The sequence below is a fragment of the Pseudorca crassidens genome, chromosome 17, assembly GCF_039906515.1.
Source record: "Pseudorca crassidens isolate mPseCra1 chromosome 17, mPseCra1.hap1, whole genome shotgun sequence".
NCBI classification, from domain to species: domain Eukaryota; kingdom Metazoa; phylum Chordata; class Mammalia; order Artiodactyla; family Delphinidae; genus Pseudorca; species Pseudorca crassidens.
The window spans coordinates 31,661,602-31,686,198 of record NC_090312.1 but is presented as its reverse complement, the minus strand read 5'-3'; the positions used below and the strand labels follow the sequence as shown (position 1 = coordinate 31,686,198).

Sequence of the window (24,597 nt, the reverse complement as noted above, 5' to 3'; positions counted from 1 at the left end):
GCTTTCTCTAGTTGCCGTGAGTGGGGGCTACTCTTCATTGTGGTGCATGGGCTTCTCATTGTGGTGGCTTCTCTTGTTGCGGAGCACGGGCCCTAGGCGCCGTGGGCTTCAGTAGTTGTGGCACACGGGCTCAGTAGTTGTGGCTCACTGGCTCTAGAGCACAGGCTCAGTAGTTGTGGCGCACGGGCTTAGGTGCTCCATAGCATGTGGGATCCTCCTGGACCAGGGCTCGAACCCATGTCCCCTGCATTGGCAGGCTGATTCTTAACCACTGCACCACCAGGTAAGTCCCAAGGCACCATTGATTGACATAACTATTTTAATCAAACACTAACTTTAACATAATTCTTTTAGGCTATAATAATTTTCAGGGACTGTGTAAATTTTTATGTGTGGAATCATTCATTTTCTTAGTTAGACTTTACTATAGGAGCTTGAAGTCAAGCTTGAAACTCATTTGTCATTATGAACTGAGGGGTTTTTTCCTTTATTTCCTTTCTGCATCTCTTTTCTTATGACAATTTTGAAACTTCAAAATCAGATAGTTAAGGAAAGCTTTGTTTTGAAGAGTTCATCCTAATAAATTTCTGTATTTTAAAGAATGTTGTATTAACATGGCTTATCTTGATATGGCTGGCAATATGTGAAATACCTACACCTACTTTTATAGCTTTCTCTTTATAATGATAATTTAACAAGCTAGCATTTATTGAGTACTTATTCCATGCCAAGTACTATTCTGAGTTTCTCGTATGTATTAAAGCACTTAATCCTCATAGCAGCCCTATGAGGTAGGAAGTATTAAAATCCTAGTTTCACAGGTGAGAAAACCGAGAGGCAGAGAGGTTAATAATTTACCCCAGGCCTCATGGCTGGAAAGTGGAGGCTGGAACCCAGGCAGACTGCCTCCAGAGTCTTAACTGTTGCTCACTCTGCAATATTTACGTTAGCTGATACAGCCCAGAGAAGGGAGACAGGCTGACTGTTTAGTGCGGATTGCTGAGAAATATAACAGGAGGGAAAAATAGAACAGAAATTGTGCTCCCTGCTCAATAGGAGACATTATTCCCAAGGGAAAAACACAGAACTTGGGGCTTTTTCCCCTTCATTCAGAAAGTATGTTCACAAGGAGAAAGAAGAAAATTAAAAAGACCGTGTATATCAGGTTACTGAATCGCCACTGTAACTCCAGTGTTTGGCAAAGGCTTCCCTCAAACACTAGCTGCTCAGTAAACAGCATTAATTTTGTTACGTGCTACCTGATCTGGTTTGGGGAAAGCTCTTTTAGGCAAACTAAACTTATAGGAATTTTGTGAGACATTTATTACCACGAAGACTAGTACACTTGAAATACCCTACGTGTACCCAGCAATAATCGCTACTGTAAGCAGTTCAAATTTTCTTTTAAAAATCACTCTTAAACACCCTTTCTCTTCTAAAAGAAAATTAAATACTTGATAAGTAGCCTTTCTCATAGAGAAGTGGATGTTTTCTCCCCACCAGGGAACATCGCCTCTCCTTGCATTCATCCCCTGGAAAACCTTTGTTTTAGAACTGACACCGCTGATCACTCAGCATCTTAACCACATTTGTTTGCCACTTCACCTGAGGAGGAAAGTGTTCTTTTTCTTTTCTGTAGCATGCATTTTGATAAGGGTGCAGGCTACAAGTAAAATTCACATCTCAAGTTAAGGTTGTATCCTTGGCATTGTAACGTGTTATTAGCAAAAGTGCTTTTATAATCCTACCTGCCAACAATTAACATCTATAAATAGGAAGACCACAAGATTCTGAAATTACCCAAGTATTGGAAAGACTATTTTTTCATAAATTTTCCTTTAGCAAAGGGTCCTATCCCTACCATCTTCAAAAAAAAGTTCAGTTTGAACAAGTCCTAATTGTGTAATCAAGCAGATTTATCCATCGCATAGAAATAAAACAACAAATTTTTACATTTAAAGTCACATTATTTGCTGGAGAGGGTGTGGAGAAAAAGGAACCCTCCTACACTGTTGGTGGGAATGTAAATTGGTGCAGCCACTGTGGAGAACAGTATGGAGGTTCCTTAAAAAACTAAAAATAAAACTGCCGTATGATCCAGCAATCCCACTCCTGGGCATGTATACAGAGAAAACGTAATTTGAAAAGACATATGCACCCCAATGTTCATAGCAGCACTATTTACAATAGCCAAGTCATGGAAGCAACCTAAATGTCCATTGATAGTTGAATGGATAAAGAAGATGTGGTACATATACACAATGGAATATGACTCAGCCATAGAAAAGAATGGAATAATGCCATCTGCAGCAACATGGATGGACCTAGAGATTATCATACTAAGTGAGGTCAGTCAGACAGAGAAAAACGAGTATCATATGATATCACTTGTATGTGGAATCTTTAAAAAATGATGCAAGTGAACTTATTTACAATACAGAAATAGACCCACAGCCATAGAAAACAAACTTATGGTTACCAAAGGGGAAAGGGAGGGAGGCATAAATTGGGAGTTTGGGATTAACATATACACACCACTGTATATAAAGGAAACAACAAGGACCTACTGTATAGCACAGAGAACTAAATTCACTATCTTGTAATAACCTATAGTGGGAAAGAATCTGGAAAAGAATATATATGTGTGTGTATATATATAGCTGAATAATTTTGCTGTATATTTGAAACTAACACAACTTTGTAAATCAACTATACTTCAATAAAAAATAAAATAATAAGGAAAAAAGTCACATTATAATGAACAATAATGTACTGTATGCAAAATTTTGCATGTTAACATGTTAAGTGTTGGGATTCAAATAAGAGACACACATATATCAAACACACTTGTGAAATGGTCATATGAAAAGTACCTATGTAAACAAATATCTATATATGTGTCATATCTACACAAAATACGTATGTCCCGGTATGTTGTCATGTGCTCTTTCTTATTTGCTCACATTAGGAATCTGATAAGAACTAGACTATGTGGTAAGAACGTTATGTTCTTACCACAGTAAAATTGAAGAAAAAAAAAAAAGCCTTTCAATGAAATAAAATGTCTCATTATCATGAATTGATCAATCTACATGATGTAACATATATAATATAAGGCAACTCAATCAAGAAGTAAGATAGGAAATACATTAAAAAAAACTGCAAAGAGAATATAGAATAAAAACCGGAGGTTATGTAGAAGCAGTGGCATTCCTGACCACAGCACTAAAAATATTTTAAAAACAGAGCTTCTTAGCAGCCTGGATCCCAAAGTTGAAGGACAGTTAAGAGGAAGCAATGCCCAAGAGCCAGTATTTATTCTTTGGAAACTATGTCATCAGATGCCTAATGGCCGGTTCTAAGCACAATTAAAAGATTGACTTGGTCTTACAAAACCTTGAAAGAACTACACTTAGCTGACAAGTGACTCAAATCTAGTTCCTATCAGATTCCTAGTGAAAGCAAATAAGAAAGAGCAAATGACAAAATACTGGGAAATATGTGTCTTGTGTAGATATGAAATGTATATAGCTATGGATATTTGTTTATACAAGTACTTTTCATATGACCAGTTTATAAGTGTATTTGTTATGTGTGTACATCTTTATACGTCTATTATTTGAATTCAAACACAATGCAGATATAGATAGCATTACCATCTATGTGAGATGTAAATATATAAAAGCCACCCTTTTGAATTTTCTGCAGATCCATATGTTTATGTTTTGTCTAGGGTTTTTTGTGTGTGAGTCTCTTCTTCTAATATAAAGTCTTGATTTAAAGAAAGAGCCAGTTCATTCCTGCTTTCTACCTGCTTGCTGTCGTTTCCAGGAGTCTGCAGCTATGCGAAATTATTTGAAGGTGAACATTAGAGCAACTTCAAAACACTTCTGGCCTCTCTTTTTGTTCACCATATAAAGCTGCCAGGATACATTGTCATTAAGTTTCTATACCTAGCTAACTCCACAAAACTTGGAGAATAAGCAACATTTCCCAGGGTGGTTGTGTGTATAACTAGAGAATATTAGTTGAAGCACTTTGTAAATGATAAAGCCTTACCTACATGTAAGGCATTGTTTAGCATTAGCATTGCTCTTATGTAGAATGGTATCTAGGACTGGAATAAACCAGTCGTATGATTAAGCAATGGAATAGAAATTGATAGCTGTTAAAACACTTATAGCGGGGTGCCAGGAACTTTACCAGAAGTTTTACATAGGTTGTCTTATTTAATTAATAGCATTCATATGGAATACTGCTGGAACCCTTAAAGGAGCCAAATAGTTCGTGGTGGATACAACGGTAGCTCCATAGAGAAGATTAGATCTCATAAATTTTCATTTGAGAGTGAATTATATTGCCAGTTTATACCATTTTCCTCTGAAGTCATGTTGGTTTGATCCAGTTCTGTACTAGCCAATAAATAGCTTATTATGGAACTGTCAGAACTTGGCAAAGGCCATAAGTTCTGTACTGCACGCAAAATCTTGGTCTTATTGTATTGCGTAGAGATGCCAGTGTCATGAACTGGTGGTAATATGAACTCCGTTTTCTTTATAAGCATTGTCAGTCCATCACAGTGTACTGCACACAGTTTTCAATGACTTGTATATTTTTTTAACTTGCCCCTGGAGCCCGCCTATTTTGGCAGACAGCAGACCTTGGACTTGCAAAGGATTTTTATCTACTGAGTTGACATTTTCTCTTCCTGATGATAATAAACCCTACCCACCAAATAAAATACAGTATTATCATATGTTTATATCTCAGTGAGCTGCCACTGAAGGATTCCATAAAAATGTGATGACCGGGGAGAATAAAAGGGAAACATCCACCAAGGTCTTCTCCAGGATTCTGAAGTTTAAGTATATTGACAGGGAGTCAAATAGAGCCAGGCTGTGGATGGTGCCATTTGCTTTTAAAGGACTAACACAGAATGTGAATTAAGGGGAGGTGGGGGGCAGGTAGGAAGAGGGAGTTATTATGACTCATTCATTCATTCAGTTACTAAGTTTCCACACTATTATAGTTGCTGTATAATGTACTCTCTCCTTGTCCTAACAGGGAAAAAATACAGAAGGGAATAACTGTAATGCAAAGTAGTGTGTACTATACCATGACAATGCAGATGGAGGTTCTGGAGAAAAAGAAATCAAACTTATGTTTGGACAATGAGCTAACAGCATTTAAATATCTGTAAAGGTATAAAACACCAGTCAGGTTAGGACCCAGCCTTATCAGGTCTGCTGAGTCTCAGTGCTGTTAGGAGTACATAGTAGAGATTTGTTAAAGGTGGCTGAGCCATTGATTCACTTTAAGATAAGAAACGTACAGAAGTTAGATACTGAGTTCTGTTATCTCACTCCATGATAGACTTAGAGGGTCCACTTAGTAGTGTATTGTGTAGAGCATGCTGGCACTGTTTCGAGAATGTTCAGTGAAACAAGAGGGAGGCTTACGCAGCCCGGAGGCGATACAGTGGTTTTACCGAGTGCAGAAACAGAAACCTTTGAGACTCAAACACTGCCACCAGAGGTCAGGGCCGGGAGTAGAGGGCACTCTCCCAGAAAGGAAGTGTTGTATTACCCGGGGAAGCACAGGAACCAAAATCCCCGTCCTGTCTTCCTGAGAGCAGCACTTTGCTGGCTGAGTAGGGGTTGAAGGGAGGACCTCAGAAATGTTCTGCGCACGTAAAGGTATGTGTAAGTGCTCTCAGCTTTAAACAAGTCATTTTAGACGGTCAGAGGAAGGTGACTTTGTTACATTTTCAAAATCCAGATGACCTATATGGATCTGTTGGTTACTACCTCCAGGAAGGGAATGTTTGCTGGGGGCAGTCAGGAGGGAGTGACTCTGTTGAAATACTAATCTGAATATAGGATATGAAAAAGACTTTCCGTGCAACTACATTATTTGTCTATGATTTGCTGTAGGTGCAGCTGCTGTGATTCTATATGGAGGCCCTACCAGAAATAGATTCAAACATAGTGATTTTGGGTCTGTTTTCATGTCCAGTGGCCATTTATATGTCATTAGTGACTTTTTTCATTCATTCATAGGAAATGAAATTTGCCAGTAAGGTTTGCATATTGCCTTATCTTGCCCGTAACTGAAAGGTTGTGCACAGCTAGGGTAATGATAGTGATTAAGTCACATGCTTATGCGTGTTCTCTGGGTTTCAAAGACTGGTAATGCATTTCATTAGGCTCTCCTAACCATCCTCTTAAAAGTTTGCTTAAATGCCTTTGTTTTCCTTTGGCATTTTATTGAAATAAGTCCTTTAGGCTCCACAGAAATGCGGAGGGAAATCAATAGGAGGTTTTTGTCTTTCCTTTTTTTTTTTTTTCTTTTTTTGCGATACGCTGGCCTCTCACTGCTGTGGCCTCTCCCGTTGTGGAGCACAGGCTCCGGACGCACAGGCTCAGCAGCCATGGCTCACGGGCCCAGCCGCTCCGCGACATGTGGGATCCTCCCGGACCGGGGCACGAACCCGCGTCCCCTGCATCGGCAGGCGGACCCCCAACCACTGCGCCACCAGGGAAGCCCGTCTTTTTCTTTCTTTATGTTTTGGTCAAACAAGTCAAAATAACATTATCATTGATGGGTCGACCTATACTTCTAAATGGAAGGCATAAAGATATAAAAAGATCTGAGGCACGCACGTAAGTAACCTCTTTGATTTTTAATGGCATGCAGCAGATGGAATTCATTATTGACTTTTAAAAATGAAATTGCTCTGCATTATTATTTATTTATAGTTTTTCCTTTTAAAAGAAGTAATTACCATTACTAGGTTAGTTTTTCCTCAATCACAAGCAACTATGTAACAGTATCAGAATGTCTAATGTAGTTTATCACTTAGTCATGAAGCTTAATGATGCTACAGGATATTATCCCTTTCAAATTAGCAATAAATTTATGAGCATAATGCACGGCTAAAAGGTTGAGTATCTTTTCTTCTTACTTGGTTAATTGCAAAAGCAATTATTTCACATTACAGGGTAATTTATTTATGAAAATCTCACTGCAGAAACAGAAATGTTTTTAATTAGAAATAAACAATCTAATTTCATTTTTCCAGTTCAGCACACAGATTGTGTGCTGATAATCATAAAAATATGCAAAATGCCCAAGTTAAATATTTAGATGATTGGTTTCAGCCCAAACAACTTTTTAACTTTAATCACAGAATCTAAAACTTTTAAGTCATCAAGAATGTTGAAAACCAGTCATAACAAAATTTAATTTCCAAGCAATGTCCAATGTTTAAGCAGCTACATTTAGCTCAAATTTGAGAGGTATCAAAGTGTCTAGGTTTTCAGTCTTTGTGATTTAAACAATATACAAGAATGGAAAAATCATCAGGGTTAGACTATAGACGTTACAAAAATGTTTGAAGCCCTTTTTCAAAGCTGTTGTTTCAAAGAATCATTTCACATACAGCCCAGCAATTAATAGGATCAGGAGATCTGTGTGCACAGGATTCAGACCACTCATGAATTTCAGTGAAGCTCCTGGACAGGTTAGACCCCTCCTTCCATTCTTCCTACCTGTCCTCCAAGCCACCCTCCCCTCCCCCAACTGCTTTCTCCTCTTTATTCCCCTCTCTCCTACTCCTTCCTATACCTCATAACCCCCTGGCACTTGCACACCCAGACATCTTTTTTGCACAGGCAGATTTGTTTTCTCCAACCAGTGGTCATCACTGTGAAACTGAAGGATAGCAATTAATATTTCATATGTAGCACTTAAGCCTCTTCAACTAGATTATGCATTTTGCTTCTTCATACCCATCCATAGGCACTTAATAAACGCTTACTGATTGTCTAGTTAGGTTATATTGACTGATTTTGAGAATTCCCATACCCTCCGCAGTTACCAGTACTATATTTCCTGGATTCTAAGACGTACCTTTTTTCACATTTTGACTTATTAAAATCTCAAAATATCTTATGATCAATGGTGTATCATGGTTTAATTGACAGGGTTTCGTTGTTTGTTCTCTTGGTGGTGCATCTTATAATAAATGCAGTCTTGATGAAATATGGCAGTAAAAATTATAGATAAATGCATTACTTGTATAATGTGCTAAATGCTGTGCATTTCACATTCAAACTCTGTAAGAGTATTCTCTTTCTGTTCTGTAGCTTATCCAGGGTCAATTTTGGTCTCTTCTCAGTACCTTCCTCCACCCTAATTCCCTTGCACTGTGATTCTCCCTGTTCTTGGGAAACTGTCTTGACTGAAAACCTCTGGAAAATACTCAGAGAATTTTTAGTAATATAATTACCAATATTTAACTGTAATGAAATGGAAAGGGTACAGTTTTTTAAAAATTAAAGACGTGGTTCAAGTTATGGTTCTGCTCCTTTAAACTATATGTACTTAGTGATCCAGAATTGTTCTCAGAGTTTCAAATTACATATCTAAAGAATAGAAATCATATGAATAATTTCTTCATCATGATATTGTTAGGACGATTTGTAAAAAATATTGGGCCAGTAAAAATATTGAATACGAAATGTATTTGAGAGCACTTGATAAACCATGAAGCACTGTTCAGCTATCAATTTTAGCATCAACATTGAACAAAACTTTAGACGGTTGGGAAGAGGAAAGAAGGAGACATTATAGAATTTATCCCAAATTAAAGAGAGTACATTCTGCATTTTAATTATCATTGGAGATGATGATCTGACCCATTAACTCACTGCCTGAATTTAAAGGAGAACTGTGACATCTATCTTCAGAGAATTTCCAACTTGCAGCGTTCAAGCTATTTTAAGTCCCAGTGCTGAATGCATACTAGTCTCAGAACTTGTATCCTTTACTGAATTAGCAGAACTACAGCCCACAGCACCTCTGTGGCATTAAAAATAAAAGGTTACTTAGATTCCCCAATTCTTTTCCTGTCTTTGTTCCTTCCATTTAAGAGCCATACCGATCTGTAAATTACAGTAAGGCTTTGGGAAAAATAACATAAGCATGTTTAACAGTGGATTTCGGAATCAGCATATGACAAAGAGTTTTGTCTAACTCCTCACCTTCAGAGGAAAACACGGTGGGAGGGGGTGGAGTGGGGTTTCCAACAGTTATTGTTCTTTCTGTGTTTGTTTAAGTTGCTTGGTCTGGTCGAAGCAGCCAAACCTTATTGTCTATTTACTGGGCCCCCAGTGTTATTTATTTACCAGGCCCTGTTATACATAAAGACTTAAACTGAAATAGAATCGGCATATGAGCATACATTTTAATAGAGTCATACTTCCTACGGAAGGAGAGTTACAGGTATAAGCTAATGCCCACTGGGGAAAAAAAGTACTGTTAAGTCATAATAGTAATTATGGAAGGGCCCTACTCCCTGATCCCAGATATTCACAAAGGAGAAATGAAATGATGCAAAGTTAATTGAATCAAATGGAGTCAGTCACATAATTATTTCCATAGCCAGGACCCTTTTTCTGCCAACAGGAAGATTCCAGATATTTTTAGCTTGAAATGTCATCTTACAATTCGCCAGTGAAAAATGAATTCTATAGAAGAACATAGAAACCAAACCTTTGCATAGAAACCAAAAGTGCTTTAAAAAAAAAAAAAGCAGGTTAGGATATCTGTATGTATTTGAGCATTCTCTAATACTTACATTTCATTGTATTGGCTTTCACAGTTTCAAGAACATAAAATAACAATAAAAAATAAATGTCATCGTTGTATCTTCAAAATACAAGTACTTCCATGGTACTTAAACTAGTATTGTTGAATGTAAATTCCATTGCTATAGTGAGTATAAAACACAAAGATTTTTTTTTTGGAAGGTTAATGTTTTGTGCATGTGTTATTTTTTGAAGTTATGGATACTTTCAAGAGGTAGGAATAAAAAAAGAGAAAAATACTGTATTAAAGGCACGTGCAGGTGAAAAGGGGGAATTGAAGGAGAGGGAATTGTGGTCATTACTTGAAAATCCTGTTCATCTCCTATACTTTAACACCCAATGGAGAGTCTATCAGTATCTCATTTCAGTCACTTTATTTCCAAAGACCAAAAGTTTTAACTCTACTGTGAACATTTTCCCATCTAATAATATTCTAGGGGTTAATACATTTCCCATCTCAATTTGTTAGTAGTTGACAGCAAACACCTATATTGGGCTGACTTGGTACTAAGTACTAGACTAAGTGCTTTACATATATATATATATATATATATATATATATATATATTTTTTTTTTGGAGTATAATTGCCTTACAATTTTGTGTTAGTTTCTGCTGTACAAGTGAATCAGCTATATGTACGCCTATATCCCCTCCCTCTTAGACCTCCCTCCACCCCCATCCCTCCCATCTAGGTCATCACAGAGCACCGAGCTGAGCCTCCTGTGCTATACAGCAGGTTCCCAGTAGCTATCTGTTTTACACATGGTAGTGTATGTATGTCAATCCTAATCTCCCGATTCATCCCACCCTCCCCTCCTCCCACTGTGTCTGTTGTCTACATCTGCGTCTCTATTCCTGCCCAGCAAGTAGGTTCATCTGTACCATTTATTAACTCATTAACAGGTTAACACATTTTAGCAAAATTACATAAATCATGCATTGAGCATTTATTAGTATTTCAGTTCATGGAAGCACCCTTTTTCTAGTCGTTCAGGCCAGAAACGTTGCTACTCTTCCTTTTCCTCTTCCACTCTATATCTGATCAGCCCAGAGATTCTGCTAGCTCTATTCTCAGAATAAATCCAGAATCTGCCCAGCTCTTAACCACCTGTACTACTTCCTTCTAGGTCCAAACACCATCATTTTTCAACTGCATTATGGCAATAGGTCTCCCTGCCTCTGCCCTTGCTTTCCCCCATCGCCCCTCTACCAGTCAGCTTTCAGTAAGGCGCCTGGAGAAATGCAGTTAAAACCTGAATCTCATTGTGTCTTTCCTGTGTGCACAAACCTCTTCGAGGGCTCTTCTCTCTCAGAGTAAAAGCCAAGCTGAAGTTCTCATCGTGGTGCACAGGGCCCTACCTGACACCCCGACACGAGTACACACACACACACACACACACACGCACACACACACACACAACTTCCTACAATTCACTGCACTCCAACTACACTGGGCTTTTTGCTGTCCCTTGAACACATCAGACAAGCTTCTTTCTTCCTCAAGGCTTTTACAAGTACTGTTCCCTCTGCCTCAGAGGCTCCTCCCATAGCAACTGGCGTGGCCAGCTTCCTTGCTTTCTTCAGTCTTTTTTCAGTACTTTTCAGTGTGAACTTCCCTGGTCACCTCATCTAAAACTTTAAATCCCTCCAGCCCCATCACAGTTTATACCTTTCTTTGTTTATTATTTTTTTTCCTTAGCACTTATCACTAACATATGTATGTGTGTTTATATTTATTTTGCAGGATTTTTTTGTCTTTTTTTTCATATTCTATCCCTTGTACCAAGAGCAGAGCCTGGTATATAATATGTCCTAAATAAATATTTGTTGACTGTATCCTTGTATCAACCCTATTCATTGGGTACAATTATTTTTTACATTTTACAAAGGAGGAAGTTAAAATGCAGGTAGATTAAGAAATTTGCCTGAAGTCAAACAAGCTAAGCTAAGGGTCAGAATCAGGATTCAAACCCAAGACCTGGCTCCGGGAATCTGTGTTCAGACCACTCCATGTCCTTAATTAAGTGACTAAGTAGATTAATTGGGAAAATAGAACTATATGTAGATTCAGCTATTCTCTGGGGTTTTCTTCAATTAATTAATTTTCTTCAATTAATCAATTAATTAATTTCTTCAATTTTCTTCCACTTAAGTGAAAAATTGAGAGTTGCCTGGCTTAGCACAGCCAGGACACAGTGAAGCCTCTTTCCTCCATCACTTTTTGAATTTTTTTTCTAAAAAGAAGGTATGAGTTTTTAACATAGGAAAATGTACAAACAAATGACCCCAATTCCACTCATGTTGACATTCAAATAGTAATAATAAAGTAACATATGGACAATGGTTAAAAGAAGAAAGGCAACACTGTAGAAAAAAATAAAATGAAAGCATTTATTGAATGTCTACTATATTCTGTAATAAGTAAGTGCAGGGACTCCATATTTGGTAATGCAAGTAGAATTTAACGAGAGGGACAGACACATATGCAGACAGTTATAATTATGCATTTCGTTAAGTGTCATGGTTGGGTTATGTATAATTCTGAATTGGAATTTAGAAGAAGAAACAGCAAATAGAGATCTGCTGACAGCTGAAAGCAGGGCCTTGTAGAGTGAGTCGTGGGGCAAGTATGTAAATAGTGAGTGGAAAGGGATTAAACGCCTCAAGAAACACTGTTTGAAAGAGGAGGCTGGGGAATGTCAGCAATAAATGTGACATGTCACAATTTTGCTTTCGATGATGGGACTCAGTGAGAGAGGGTATTTTAAAATAGCATTACATATGCTATAGAATAGAAATTACAGGCAAATCAGTTATCTGAAGGATGTGTAAATACATATTGAATTTAATTAGTAAAAGGATATCATTACTTATCCAAATGCATCATATGGAAAATTGTCAATTTCACATCCTTCCCTACCCACCTTGTTCCTCTGGAAAGTCTGATTTCCAGCTGGCCACGTCTCTCATTTGGCAAGGTCACTATGAACTTCCTGCCATCCAAAGTGTTGGCAGTCTGATCTAGCTTAGTGACAGACTGCTTGGTTGTTACTAAGGTCCTCTGTAAAAAGGACACTGTGCCCTTACATGGTGGTGATTTCTCCACAAACAAGTCAAAAAGAAATAAGGTATTTAAATAATAAATGTTAAGAAGAAACTAATGTAGAGTTATGTGGTCACATGAGACTGGAGTGGGGTGGGCAGAGATACAGTTAGCTTGCATAATGATGGGGATGTATCTCTGAGAATGTGTCATTAGAGTTGAGACCCAAATGATGAGAAACCATACAAGGAACCAGGAGAATAGCTAACCAGATAGAGAGATAGTAAGTGCAGAGGTTGGGAGGCGAAAACGAATTTGGTTTGTTCACAGAACAGAAAGAACACGACTAGACAGAGTAGTAGTACAAGACGAGGTCTCAGAGTTTGCCAGTGACATGATGTACAGTCATAATTAACCTTCATTTATGCCTAAGAGCATTGGAATTGTTTTTCTTCTTTAAGTGTGTCTCAAGTGTAAATCTACTACTGTTTCTAGTAGAGAATAACTTGAATTTGCTCTGTAGTGCATAATTTATAAAAACCTTTACATGCATTCTCATTTTACTTAAAATTCCTTAACATCCCCACGAAGTAGACAGGGCTAACTTTATTTCCATTTTACAGGGAAGGAAACTGTGGTATAAAAATGTTACATAACTTGCCTACAAAGATGTCTACAAAGCAACCCTTCCCCCATCTACAGACATTCATGTCATCTGATGCCACCTGCATCATCAATATTGTCCAAGAGTCAAAACTGTCTTTTAACCCAGATTTGAAATGAACTTGGGGCTTTGGTATATCTAAAGGCTGCTCATTGCTGAAAAAAAGAGAAACAAAAAAGAATTGCTACAATGAATAAAAGAAGAGGTTTCCTCTAATAGCAGGTGTGTGTGTGTGTGTGTGTGTGTGTGTGTGTGTGTGTGTGTGTGTGTTTTATAGCATAAATTCTTTCAAGGCAAAAAAATATTTTAAAAACTGAATAAACAATCTGGACATATTAGAAATATCTCAGGGCTACAGATATTAAGTTTGCTTATTAGAAGCAAGTCAAGGTTATGCAGTTAACCACATATTCTTTTTTTAAATTTTTTAAAATTAAATTATATAGAGGTGTGATATTTACTGTCTCAGCCTATTAGCTAAGAAAACCCTTTTTCCCTTTTGTAGATTTGATGATTACATTTTTAACTAGTATTTCCTCTTTCTTGCTTATTATATTTATATTTTCAGTTGTATTCCTACAAATGTCATTCTCTGTATGACATGGCCTTGGTTGAAGTTTGACAGCTTTTCTCTTTTAATTAAGTCCTTTTTCATATTTTTAAATTAATTTGTTTATTTCTCCTTTGGTCTTGTGGTTTCTTAACACCTTATCTGTCTGGATGATTAAATCTTGGTTATAATTTTTTTTTTACTTTAAAAGTATCTCATTTTCTTAGTTTTTTAAAACTCACACACTTTTTCAAAACTTGAGATAAGTGTTTCATTTAAGGATATCTTTTTTTCCCTTCTGCTTTATCTTCCAAGTTAAGGCTGATTTCCTCATTTAACATTGTAGATCCTTGTAATAATCAAAACAACCGCCACCACCAAGTCTTAAACTTGAAGAAAAGATCTCAAAGTTATTATTCACTATTGTTGTGATAACGTTTTCTCAGCTTCAAACACATTAAATTAATACTCCATGGTTTCAAAAAATTTTTAGGATATTTACAGTTTCTAATTATCATGTAAATATTTCAAGCCAATTTTTAAATATATGTAATAATTAACATATTTCAGATGCAACATGATTTTTAATGTACTCAGTAACTTAAGGGCTAGCACACATATTTTCTTTTATTATTTCAAAATTGCAACTCCTGAAAAATAGAAAATGCTCAGACGCTTTTTTTCCCTCTAGGTCTTGACTCTTTTCTCCAGCTGGTTATGTCTCACATCAGCAACAGCGTTTATCTCAAAGTACATGTACATGTTATGCAAACAACTGAAATCAAGGCAACTCTGATAAAGCATGTCTTGTTAATCAAAACTGGATCAGAGCACATGCAGAAAGGGGAGACTTCAGGATAGAAAAGATGGTATTTCAAAACTTGGTTTCTCGTACATTTCTCTAGGTATATATTCAGATGCTGGTCCCTAATCAAGAGAGCAGTCCTGAATTACCTAGCTTCTGTTTTTTTTGAGAGAAAAGTGGCCATCCAACTGTTTTAAACTTCCCTTGCATTCCTTTCCCTTTCAAAGCATACATTTTACTGTTGATAATCTTAAACAAAAATAGTGGGAGGGGACTCCTGTTTTATAGCAGAAATATTAAATGCTGGGATAAGGAAAATTGGCTTTCTGAAATAGAAAAAGATGAAAAACTAGGTATGTGGTGGTAAATTAATGTAAAGTGAGATACTCTGTTTGCATTTTATATCAGCTCTACTACTGTGTATGATTTACTGCTTTGAGTAGATTGATGAAGATGACAAAAGTGATAAAGGTAGCAATCTACCCAAATGATTTTAGAGCTTTTGCTTTCTACTTCTCCCCTACAGCCAAGGAACAATCACACTGACACTGAATTCTTCCAGTGCCAGCAAGGGACTTACTTGCTGCCTTTTCAGAGATGATTAAAACCGCATGCCCCTTGGTAACAGAGATAACCAATCTGAAAAGACTGTCAGTGCTGGTGCAAGCCAAAGCTGAAAACATTAGCCTTAAGGCAAGTCCTAAAGCTTCTGCCATGACAGGATAGAGGAAGAGGTGGAGGTTGGAGGGGCAGGGGATCTGCCAGCCATTTTTTCGAAAGGTCTGTAGTGTTGCATTTAGAATTTCCCATACTATTATTACTCAGAGTGATTTACTACAAGGAATTCCTAACTGGACTTCTAACCTTCCTTCTTTCTTCATGCCCTTCCAACCCATTATCCACACTGCCATCTTAATGATCTTTCGAAACAAAGAACTGATTGGTTCTCTCTTTCAAAAATCCTCTTAGATTTTCCATTGGCTGCTACCTGTATGCCAACTCCTTATTATGGCGCACACAGTCTTTTCGTGATTTGGAACCTATCTTCCTAGCATCTCCTGTCTATATATCCTCTTCGTGTTGACCTGATTTTAGGAATGCCTGTCCACTGGATTGTTGCAAGATTTCAGTGAGAAACTGTATATAGAGCACTCAATAATAACTAGTATTTACTGAACACTTACCATCTTGCCAGGTGCCAAAGACTGGGCTGAGTGCTTATGTGTATTAATCTTCATACAACCTTATGAGGTATAGATACTTTTATACAACCTTATGAGGTATAGATACTTCTATAATCTCCCTTCTCTAAATGAAGAAACAGATTTTGAGAGGTCAGGCAGCTTGCCCAAGGTCACACCAGTAGCCAGAAATGGAGTTGTAATTTTATCTCTCCAACTCCAAAACTGATGCTTTTATAGATTTTACTGCCACCTGGTACATTGTCTGGTGTACAATTCAGCTTGATTAAATATTCATTTTTTTAAACCCATTACTATAAAACTTACAGTGTCTAGAAAACGACCTTTTTTTCTTGCTTCCATTGCCTACCAAGGTTAACGGATAAACCACTTTTTTGACTCTTTCTAGATGCTCCAGTCTCCTCTATGCTGTCCTCTTTCACTTCACACTCAGCGTACTGTGGTGTAATAATTGTTTACGTATCTACTGCCTCTCATCTGTGGGCTGTTCCTTGGGTCAGATACCACATCTTCACTGTCTTTGTGTCCTTGGAGCTGAGCATAACGTGTGCAACATTCAGCAAGTGGTGAGCAAATGGAAGGAGTGAAGCAAGCTCTGAAGAGAATTTTGAAATATGTGAGGCTTTCTCCTTTCTCAAAAATGAGGAATTCCTCCTTCCATTTAATGTGTAACTGCACTAACCCTTCAAATAACACTCAACCGGGTCATTATGGAAGAGCAGAATCAGACTTATGAGGTCCAAGAGGGTGAAGGGAAGATGAACCCTCCTTTTTCTTCATTCCCCTTTTCCCTCCAAATGAGAGAGAGGCAAGATTGAAGGAGAGAAGATAATATTTAGAAATAGTGAAATGACATTTAAATTCTTTTAAAAAGATACTAGTTATACCTCATGCTAAGATGACTAAGACTCAAGTCTTAAGCTTTCCCCGCCTTGATCCTTTTTCCATTTTTCCAAAACAGTTATACCTCCATTCACACATTTCTCAAGGTTAGTGAATTAGAAAATACCCCTAAATTTTAAGATCTCAGAATTTAGAGGAGATGAACTGGTAGACACATGGTCACAGAGTGAGTCAGTGCAAGTCCCAGGAATAAAGTTTAGATCATCTGACTACTAGTGGAGGGTTCTACGCATCCAACTACTGCCATGTCCCCTGAAGGATTTGGTAAAAATAGAAGATGGTACAGTTGGGGAAAGAAATCACTGTCATTGCCAGTGCCCATATTCTATTTTTCCCTGCTTAATAGAATAATAATTTTTAACTCATAAATGCATATGTTCTGTTGATTAGCATGTAATATTATGTCAAGAATACCAACAAAGATATATGTCTAAAATTTATATTATCCCCTAAAATATAGAGAGCCAACATATATCAGCACAAAAGCATTTCTTAAATTATAAAACAAGGAAGTATTCATTGACCATCATTATTCTGTGCGAAGAAAAGGGTAAACATTATTTTTAATAAACTACTACTTTCCTTGTTCTTTTTAACTTGTGTGGTGGGATCCTCCATCCCTAAGTGATATTCAACAACTATAAGGTCTAAAGCAGATTTGTTATCCTGGGGGAAAATAGTAATAATTTCCCTTAGCCAGTGTGATCTAATACAGTATGTATATCTACACATTACAATCCCATGTCTTAAGAGAGTGAAACCCCTGCCTCTGTCTAGGAACTTGTAGGTGACCCTTAACATCTCACTCATCTGACCTCCCTTGTCTCCTCTTTGTATAGGAAAATGGTGGCTTACCTTTCTCTGCAGATGTAAAAGTCAGCTAATACCTGGGTTTAGTTCCTTGCACTGCTACCTGCCAGGTGTGCAACAGTAGACAAAGTCATTGAACCCCTTTTACCCCTCATTTCTTCATCTGCAACATGGGGATAACATTTTCCTCCTTCCCTACAAGGTTCTTGCAAAGATTAATGACATATGTGTAAACGTGGGCTTCAATCATAGAATCCTGAAAAGGACCTTACCAAAGTGAATCTACCTCACCATTTTTCAGCTAAGAAATCGGAGGCAGAGGCATGGTAAATGCTGTGTCCAAGACCAGTAGCCTGTGAGTTGTACATCTGAGGCTAGAAACCAAGTCCTTTGCTTGAGTGTGCTTTGTTCTTGCTTCCTTTTTTTTTTTTTTTTTTCACTTGATAGAACTGATAGACACAAGGAAGGCATGTAAAGACTATGATAGAATGATCTTAAAGAGGAAGTAGGTTTTTAACGCCAAGTGACATGACAGCAAATGAGAAAAGAGGAAGGTACAGGAAGAATATTTATTAGAGGGTTTATAGCATGCCAAACATACATTAAAACATGAAAAACGTTTAATTACCCAATTCGTATTACATAGTTAAAATAGCTACAAAGGAGATTTTTTTAACTTACAGAATTATCAAAAACACATTTCTTGCCTTCCCTGTTTCTAGCGCTCTTCTAGGACTTAGCAGATCTTAACAGTGTACACGAAATCTCTGCTTTATGCTGTGTTGCCACCTGTGCTGGCTGTGGGCGGAGGGTGTATGAGGAAGTTCAAGGGGCTGAGCTGGGGAGAGGAGTAGCTGCTTGGTTTAGATGAAGGTACCAGGGAAACCTCTCACTCACAAATGACTCTTCGGTGCTTTCCAGTTTTAGAAGTTCAGCTGGATTTTCAAGTCCCTCTTATGAAATGCAAATATTCTCTTAAAATGATACTTACATCCCCATAAATTACCCTTGACAGTAAGTCTGCATTTCTCCTCTGATCACATCAGCTTTGATTGGTGATGGAGAGGTGGAAGAGAGTGTAACTGAGAGCTTAAAGCCCTGAGGAAAGGGCAGACCTAGATAGGAGTTGAATGGTAGATACCAAAGGTTACTACTGAGTGCCAGGAGGCAAAAGAAGCTCATGAAAAAAAAATTGGTGAGAAACGGGAAAAACAGCCTTTGGCTGCTTTGCTTTTTTGCTTAGGGCTACAGAGGTAACCAATTAAAATCCAAGATATGACACTACCCTTTTTTTCATGCCTAAAACTGGATATTGAATGTTGTATTTCACGGTGCTAGGAATAAGAACAAGTCAAATTTATAGTCTTGGATTAGCAGACACCATAATCTAGAAGAGACAATGGAAAGATTACAGAGCTGGAAACTGCGAACCTAAATTCAAATTCCTACCCTGATAGCAAGGAGTTGCATTTGTCTGTGAGTAAAGACTCCTGATGCCACTTATCTAAACACATAAAGCTTTAGTTTTCTCCTGTGCAAAGAAGTCCAGAAATAGGTAATCACTGGTATAGGTTCAGGATGTCAAGGCTGGGGTCTCTTTGCAATTTTCTTAGCTTTTTCCTCATGGTTCTAAGAGATCTGCTATAGCTCTTGCCATCACATCCATCTTCCAGACAGGAGGAAGGTAGAGGCAGAAAGGAGGGGCACATATATCAGTGAAGAACTTCAAGCAGACTTCAGCTCATGTCTCAGTGTCCAGAACTGTGTCACAGAGCTACTTGAAAAAGAATGTGAAAAATTAGCTTTTTTGCTAAACATACTGTCATTCCAACTAGAATCAGGAAGGAAGGAGGGAAGAATGGATATCTGGTAGTTGCAGTCTTGGACAGAGCAGCATTGATTAGGGGAAAATAAATGAGAGTTTCAGCAAATTGAAAAGCAAAATGGAATATATAAATATAAGGTAGTTTTATTAAGAAGGTAATAGAAGGGAAGGAGTTTTATGCTTTAGAAGAAGGAGACTCGAATGCATGCCTTTCCACTTCTCTGGTCATCGGTGAGAGTAAAATAAGCATAAATTATTTAAAAATCCATGGTGGGCATTTTAAAAATATACCAATAGGTGATAAAAATTTAACCTTAAAATATACCAGCTGCAAACCATTCTTGCATCCATGAGCTCCATGAACTTTTGCCATTCGACCAGTCATGGTGCAATCCAAATGCGATCTCAGAGTGTCTTGAAAGTTGGGTCAGATGTGCCTGGTGTAGGACAAGACAGTTAAAATATTTCTATCTGGAAATCCCTAATATGGATAGCTAGCTTTAAAAAAAATTTTTTTTTTCTCAAACGAAGGAGTGGGAGTGGGGGACTGAATTTTAAAAGTAAACCGAATGGTATTTTTTTGTATTCAAGATTACAAGAACTTCACACTTTTCTAGTGAAGAAACATTTATCCTTTGTCAGGCTGACAGTGGTCTACATTGAAATGTATCTTTCAATGGAATCGTGTTAAATTTTAGTTTCAAGAGTATTGCTATGTAATCAAAATTAGAATTAAAGTTAAACGTCAGAGATCAACTAATTGTCCTGAAGCCACCCATGCATTAACCTTCTCATACAGATCCAGATTCAGAAATAGCCAGTTTATCAGTGAAAGATATCAGGAACAGTAGAACACTATAGTTCTACACTCTATAGTTCAACACTACTAACTAATTGAAACAACCGGACACTTAAGAGCTAGGATAGATCTAAGAGTAGTAAAGACACTTATTTCGCTGAAAGATTTGAAATCACTACCCAGAAGTTTTCTTTTGTTTTTAACTTCCTGGACTGTTTTATTTTACTCAGGAGCTATCTTATGACCCTGGGGCAGTGTGGAGAGGGGTGGAGAGCCATAGGCCTGTTGCTTGTACATGGATCACAGCTGAGCCAGTATTCAGTAAGTGGACAGGACAGTTAAATGGAAATTTCTCAAGTAATCTGTAGCATTATGCTCAAGAAAAGATTAGACCAGTTCCCTCTGGAGGATTTTCTTCTGGCCTTTTGCTGTATGAAATGGGACCTGACCTCAAGTGTGAAACCTGAAGGAATACACCATGAGGTCAAGAGAGCAAGGGAGATGCTTCTGGATCAAAGGAAATTGTTGTCAGGCATGGAAACCATGGGAGGAGGAGAAAATACTGATTAAATATCTCCAATACAGGTTCAACAATGAAAGGTAGGGAAGATCAACATGTGAGTGGTAAGAGATGAAGGGCAGGAAAGAGAGCTGGGAGATTGTGGAAATGTTTGAAGCTTTTTAGACTGGAGTCTACACATACACAATTACAACCTGTAGTTTTCTAAAATCTTAAAACTATCTGATAATGATTCTTGACAGCGTTATGTGAGGATGTTAACAACTGTTATTTTTATAAGTATGGATAGAACATGAAATTAAGACAAATTAAGTGTATTTAGAAATAGTCACCCTCGAATTGTTATGCATCTTGTTTTGCATTTATCTGTCTCTTTTTTGGGCACACACACAAAAAATATATCAAAATATCTTTGTGGCTTTACTTTTAAGTAGTTATAAGTTGAATTGTAAAAGGTAGACTATTTCATGACTATGAGTCTAGATTGAGAGCATTTAGTGAACATGTAATATGCTTTCATTGTGCTCTATTGGTACTTATTACCTTAATTCAAATATTTATTGAATGGCTACTAGGTGCCAGTAATGAGCTAGATCATGTCATAGAAGATCATAATCAGTCTACTAAGAAAGATTTGATCTTAATAAGAACATATAAATATTCAATAATTTTCAACACACATTTACTTGGAACATATTACTGATACAGTGATTTAATCACCAACTGAAAAGAATTCCTTAAGTAAAGTTTTAGTTCTCTGTTCTGAGAAGATTGCTATGTCTGCTGTTTATTATAACACTTTATATAATACTATGCCTCTCATCAGGATACAGTACCAAAAAAATATGCTAAAGACTTGCAGTTTGGAAAATGAAATAAAATCAGAGGCACTGGGATATTTTAGTTCATATCCTAGACAAGAAGACAGAAAATATCTACCCTCATTGAGAAAATGTTATTGATATGGTCCCTAAACCTAAGTACAGTTTGCGAAGGCAGAAGGTTTCCTAGGAGATGTAGATCTTGCAAATATTAACAGTGAAGAAAGATCCAACATGATCCGATTAGGCCTACCCTTCAGATTTTAGTAAAAGGTTGTGGGAGAATAAGAGTGTCCTTCATGCTTAATTTGGAAACAGATATCACCTTCAGGTGTGATCATATAAGTACATACCTAGCTTCCCAATGTCATTCATTGTTGGAGTGATTGCTCACATAACACATCTTCTGTGCCTTTTATCTTTATAGGGGTGATTTGGAAAACTGCTGTGGCCTAAATTCTAAATATGTTTATAAAATGCAACTTTGTTTCTAGGTGGTCTTATTCCATCTAATTCCTTTTTGTGTTTGGCTTTTTTTTTTTTTTTTTTTTTTTTTTTTTGCTGTACGCGGGCCTTTCACTGTTGTGGCCTCTCCCGTTGCGGAGCACAGGCTCCGGATGCGCAGGCTCAGCGGCCATGGCTTACAGGCCCAACCGCTCCGCGGCATGTGGGATCTTCCTGGACCGGGGCACGAACCCGTGTCCCCTGCATCGGCAGGTGGACTCTCAACCACTGCGCCACCAGGGAAGCCCTGTGTTTGGCTTTTAATCAATAATTTCAGGCTAAATGCAATCAAATGTCTGAAAATGGAAGAAGTTGTCCAGTAAAATACTCTATTATCTGATAATAGATGGGTTGTCATCGTTGGCTAATGCTCATACTGTATTGATCTGGTTTAGGTGTTACGTGTATGTCTGTGTATGTATATGTAACACGTGGTTTAGGTGCTATATGTGTATGTGTATATATTATAGCTACAGAAAAAGGGGGGGACACTTTTTATATACCACCCTTTTTTTCATTTAAATTTTTGCTGTGTTTTGTTAAGTTAGATATAATTATATAGTCTACCATACAATTTCTAGTTATTCTTTACTTCCATTACATGTAAATGCTGATTCCAAAACACTGCATAATTATAAAATTATGGTAATATCACTACTTATCTATTACCATATGGCTGTCTTGCAAATAACTCTTCAAAAGTAATTGACTTTCAAAATACTCTCTTCAGTTATTTTGCTTTGCTGCTACTACTCTTTGCCAATTCTACCTTCCTATCTTACTCTCCATATCATTAAACTAAGAGAATACATCTCTGAAACAAATATATTCATTGTCTCATAGGAAAGACATCTGAGAAAATCAGACTCAAAAGGAAAAGAAAAAAGAGCAAAGTGTAGAACAATATTGGGCCCATTGCCAAATTTATTTTTGGCCCTGATCATCTGGGCTAGCGCTTGCTTGCTATGAAAGATGACTCTAAGTGACTCTGTGCTGATGGAATTTATTACAAGGAAAGGAATAATTTACTAGTCACGGCTTCAACTTACAATTGCAGACTTCTTGTCCATATAAATCATGTGCTATGTTCATACAGTCAGTCATAAAAAAAATTCAGAATGTACTGTGCTGTTCTGGATTGACCTAGGCTTCCTTCCCTAGCTTCTTAGATTTCCCAAAGTATCAAGTTTAATTTGGGAATTCTCTCCAAACTTCACAAGCTAAAAGAACGATAAGGAAATATCAGAGTGTCTCGTCAGCTCAACTTCAGTAATCTTGAAGATTTACTCTCTGACTAAACCCTAGTCCTAGTATCAAAACATTTCTTACTGGTAACACACTAAAAAGCTCTATAATTTATATAGGATTTATATGAATGAACAACAAGTTTCCTTAGTTTTGCAGCATCCACTTAAGAAGGTTGATTCGGAACATTTCATATTATACAATTTTATTACCTAAATTTCTATCGTGAACTGCCAAGAACTGACGCTTTTGAAAGGCTTACTCGGATGAGTTGATAGAAGATTTTTAAAAGGCTTATTTGTAGGCTTTGTAAGCCATGATACCATGAAAAAGAAATTAAAGCATGAAAAGGAAATCCTCCAAAAACTAATAATATTCTCTCCCTTAGGGTCCTTCCTAGTTCTGTAGTCTGCACTGTACAAAAGAAGACAAAAGCCATAGCTGATTTATACAGGAGCCTAAAAATGAACAAAGAGCTGAAAAGTTAGTTTTAGGACTTAGAAGAAAAATCCCAGAAACTAAAATATTTTAACTTGGAGTAAAAAGATTACAAAATCAATAACAATAATAATAGCTTGCACTTATCGAGCAATTGTCATGTGCCATTCTTCACAGTTACTCTATAAGAGGGTAGTATTATTATACCCATTTTACCGATGAGAAAACTGTGGCTTGGAGAAAATTACCATGTCCAAAGTCATATAAACAGTAACTGATGGAGGTGAAGTTGAATCATAGAAATCTGACTCTAGAGCCAGCTTTTTAACACAACAGTCACCATAAAGTATATGATATTCATGCAGATTGAACAGTGATTTGAATCAGAGAATACTCCTTAAGATATTTGTATGAAAAGAGGTGAGCTTGAACCTATTCCAGTTTTAGAGAGAACATTATTTACAGAAAGTAATGGTAATGGAAGAGGAACAGGTTAAATAATATCACATGAAAACAAACATGGAAATTCAGACCATGGGACATAGCCCAGTATCACTGACCTGCTTCTGCAACAAGCCAATGGCATGCAAAAAACAAACAAACAAAAACCAGTGGAGTCTTTGCTCAGATCTTACACTTTAAATGTGGCCCATTTTGAGTCCAGCAACACTGACACCACCTGGGAGATTGTTAGACAGATAGTATCTCAGGTCCCGCCCCAAGTCCTACTGAATCTTAAGATCCCTAAGTGATTCATTTGCACATTAGAGTTTGAGCAGCACTGGTCTAGATGACTAGAGATTTAACTAATTGTAA

The 24,597-nt window shown here is 37.2% G+C and overlaps 1 protein-coding gene across 3 annotated transcripts in view; it reads left to right on the top strand.

Annotated features, from left to right (window-relative positions):
- OXR1 (oxidation resistance 1) overlaps positions 1 to 24,597 on the top strand; it is a 452,875-nt gene that overhangs the window by 308,769 nt on the left and 119,509 nt on the right. Inside the window, exon 1 of one of the 3 annotated variants that reach the window (XM_067711498.1) lies at positions 5,663 to 5,696. The exons of the other annotated variants lie outside the window; for them this stretch is intronic. Coding sequence (XP_067567599.1) covers positions 5,678 to 5,696 — 19 coding nt within the window. The 5' untranslated portion in view covers positions 5,663 to 5,677. Of the gene's footprint in view, positions 1 to 5,662; positions 5,697 to 24,597 lie in introns of those variants that run through there. 3 annotated transcript variants of the gene reach the window in all.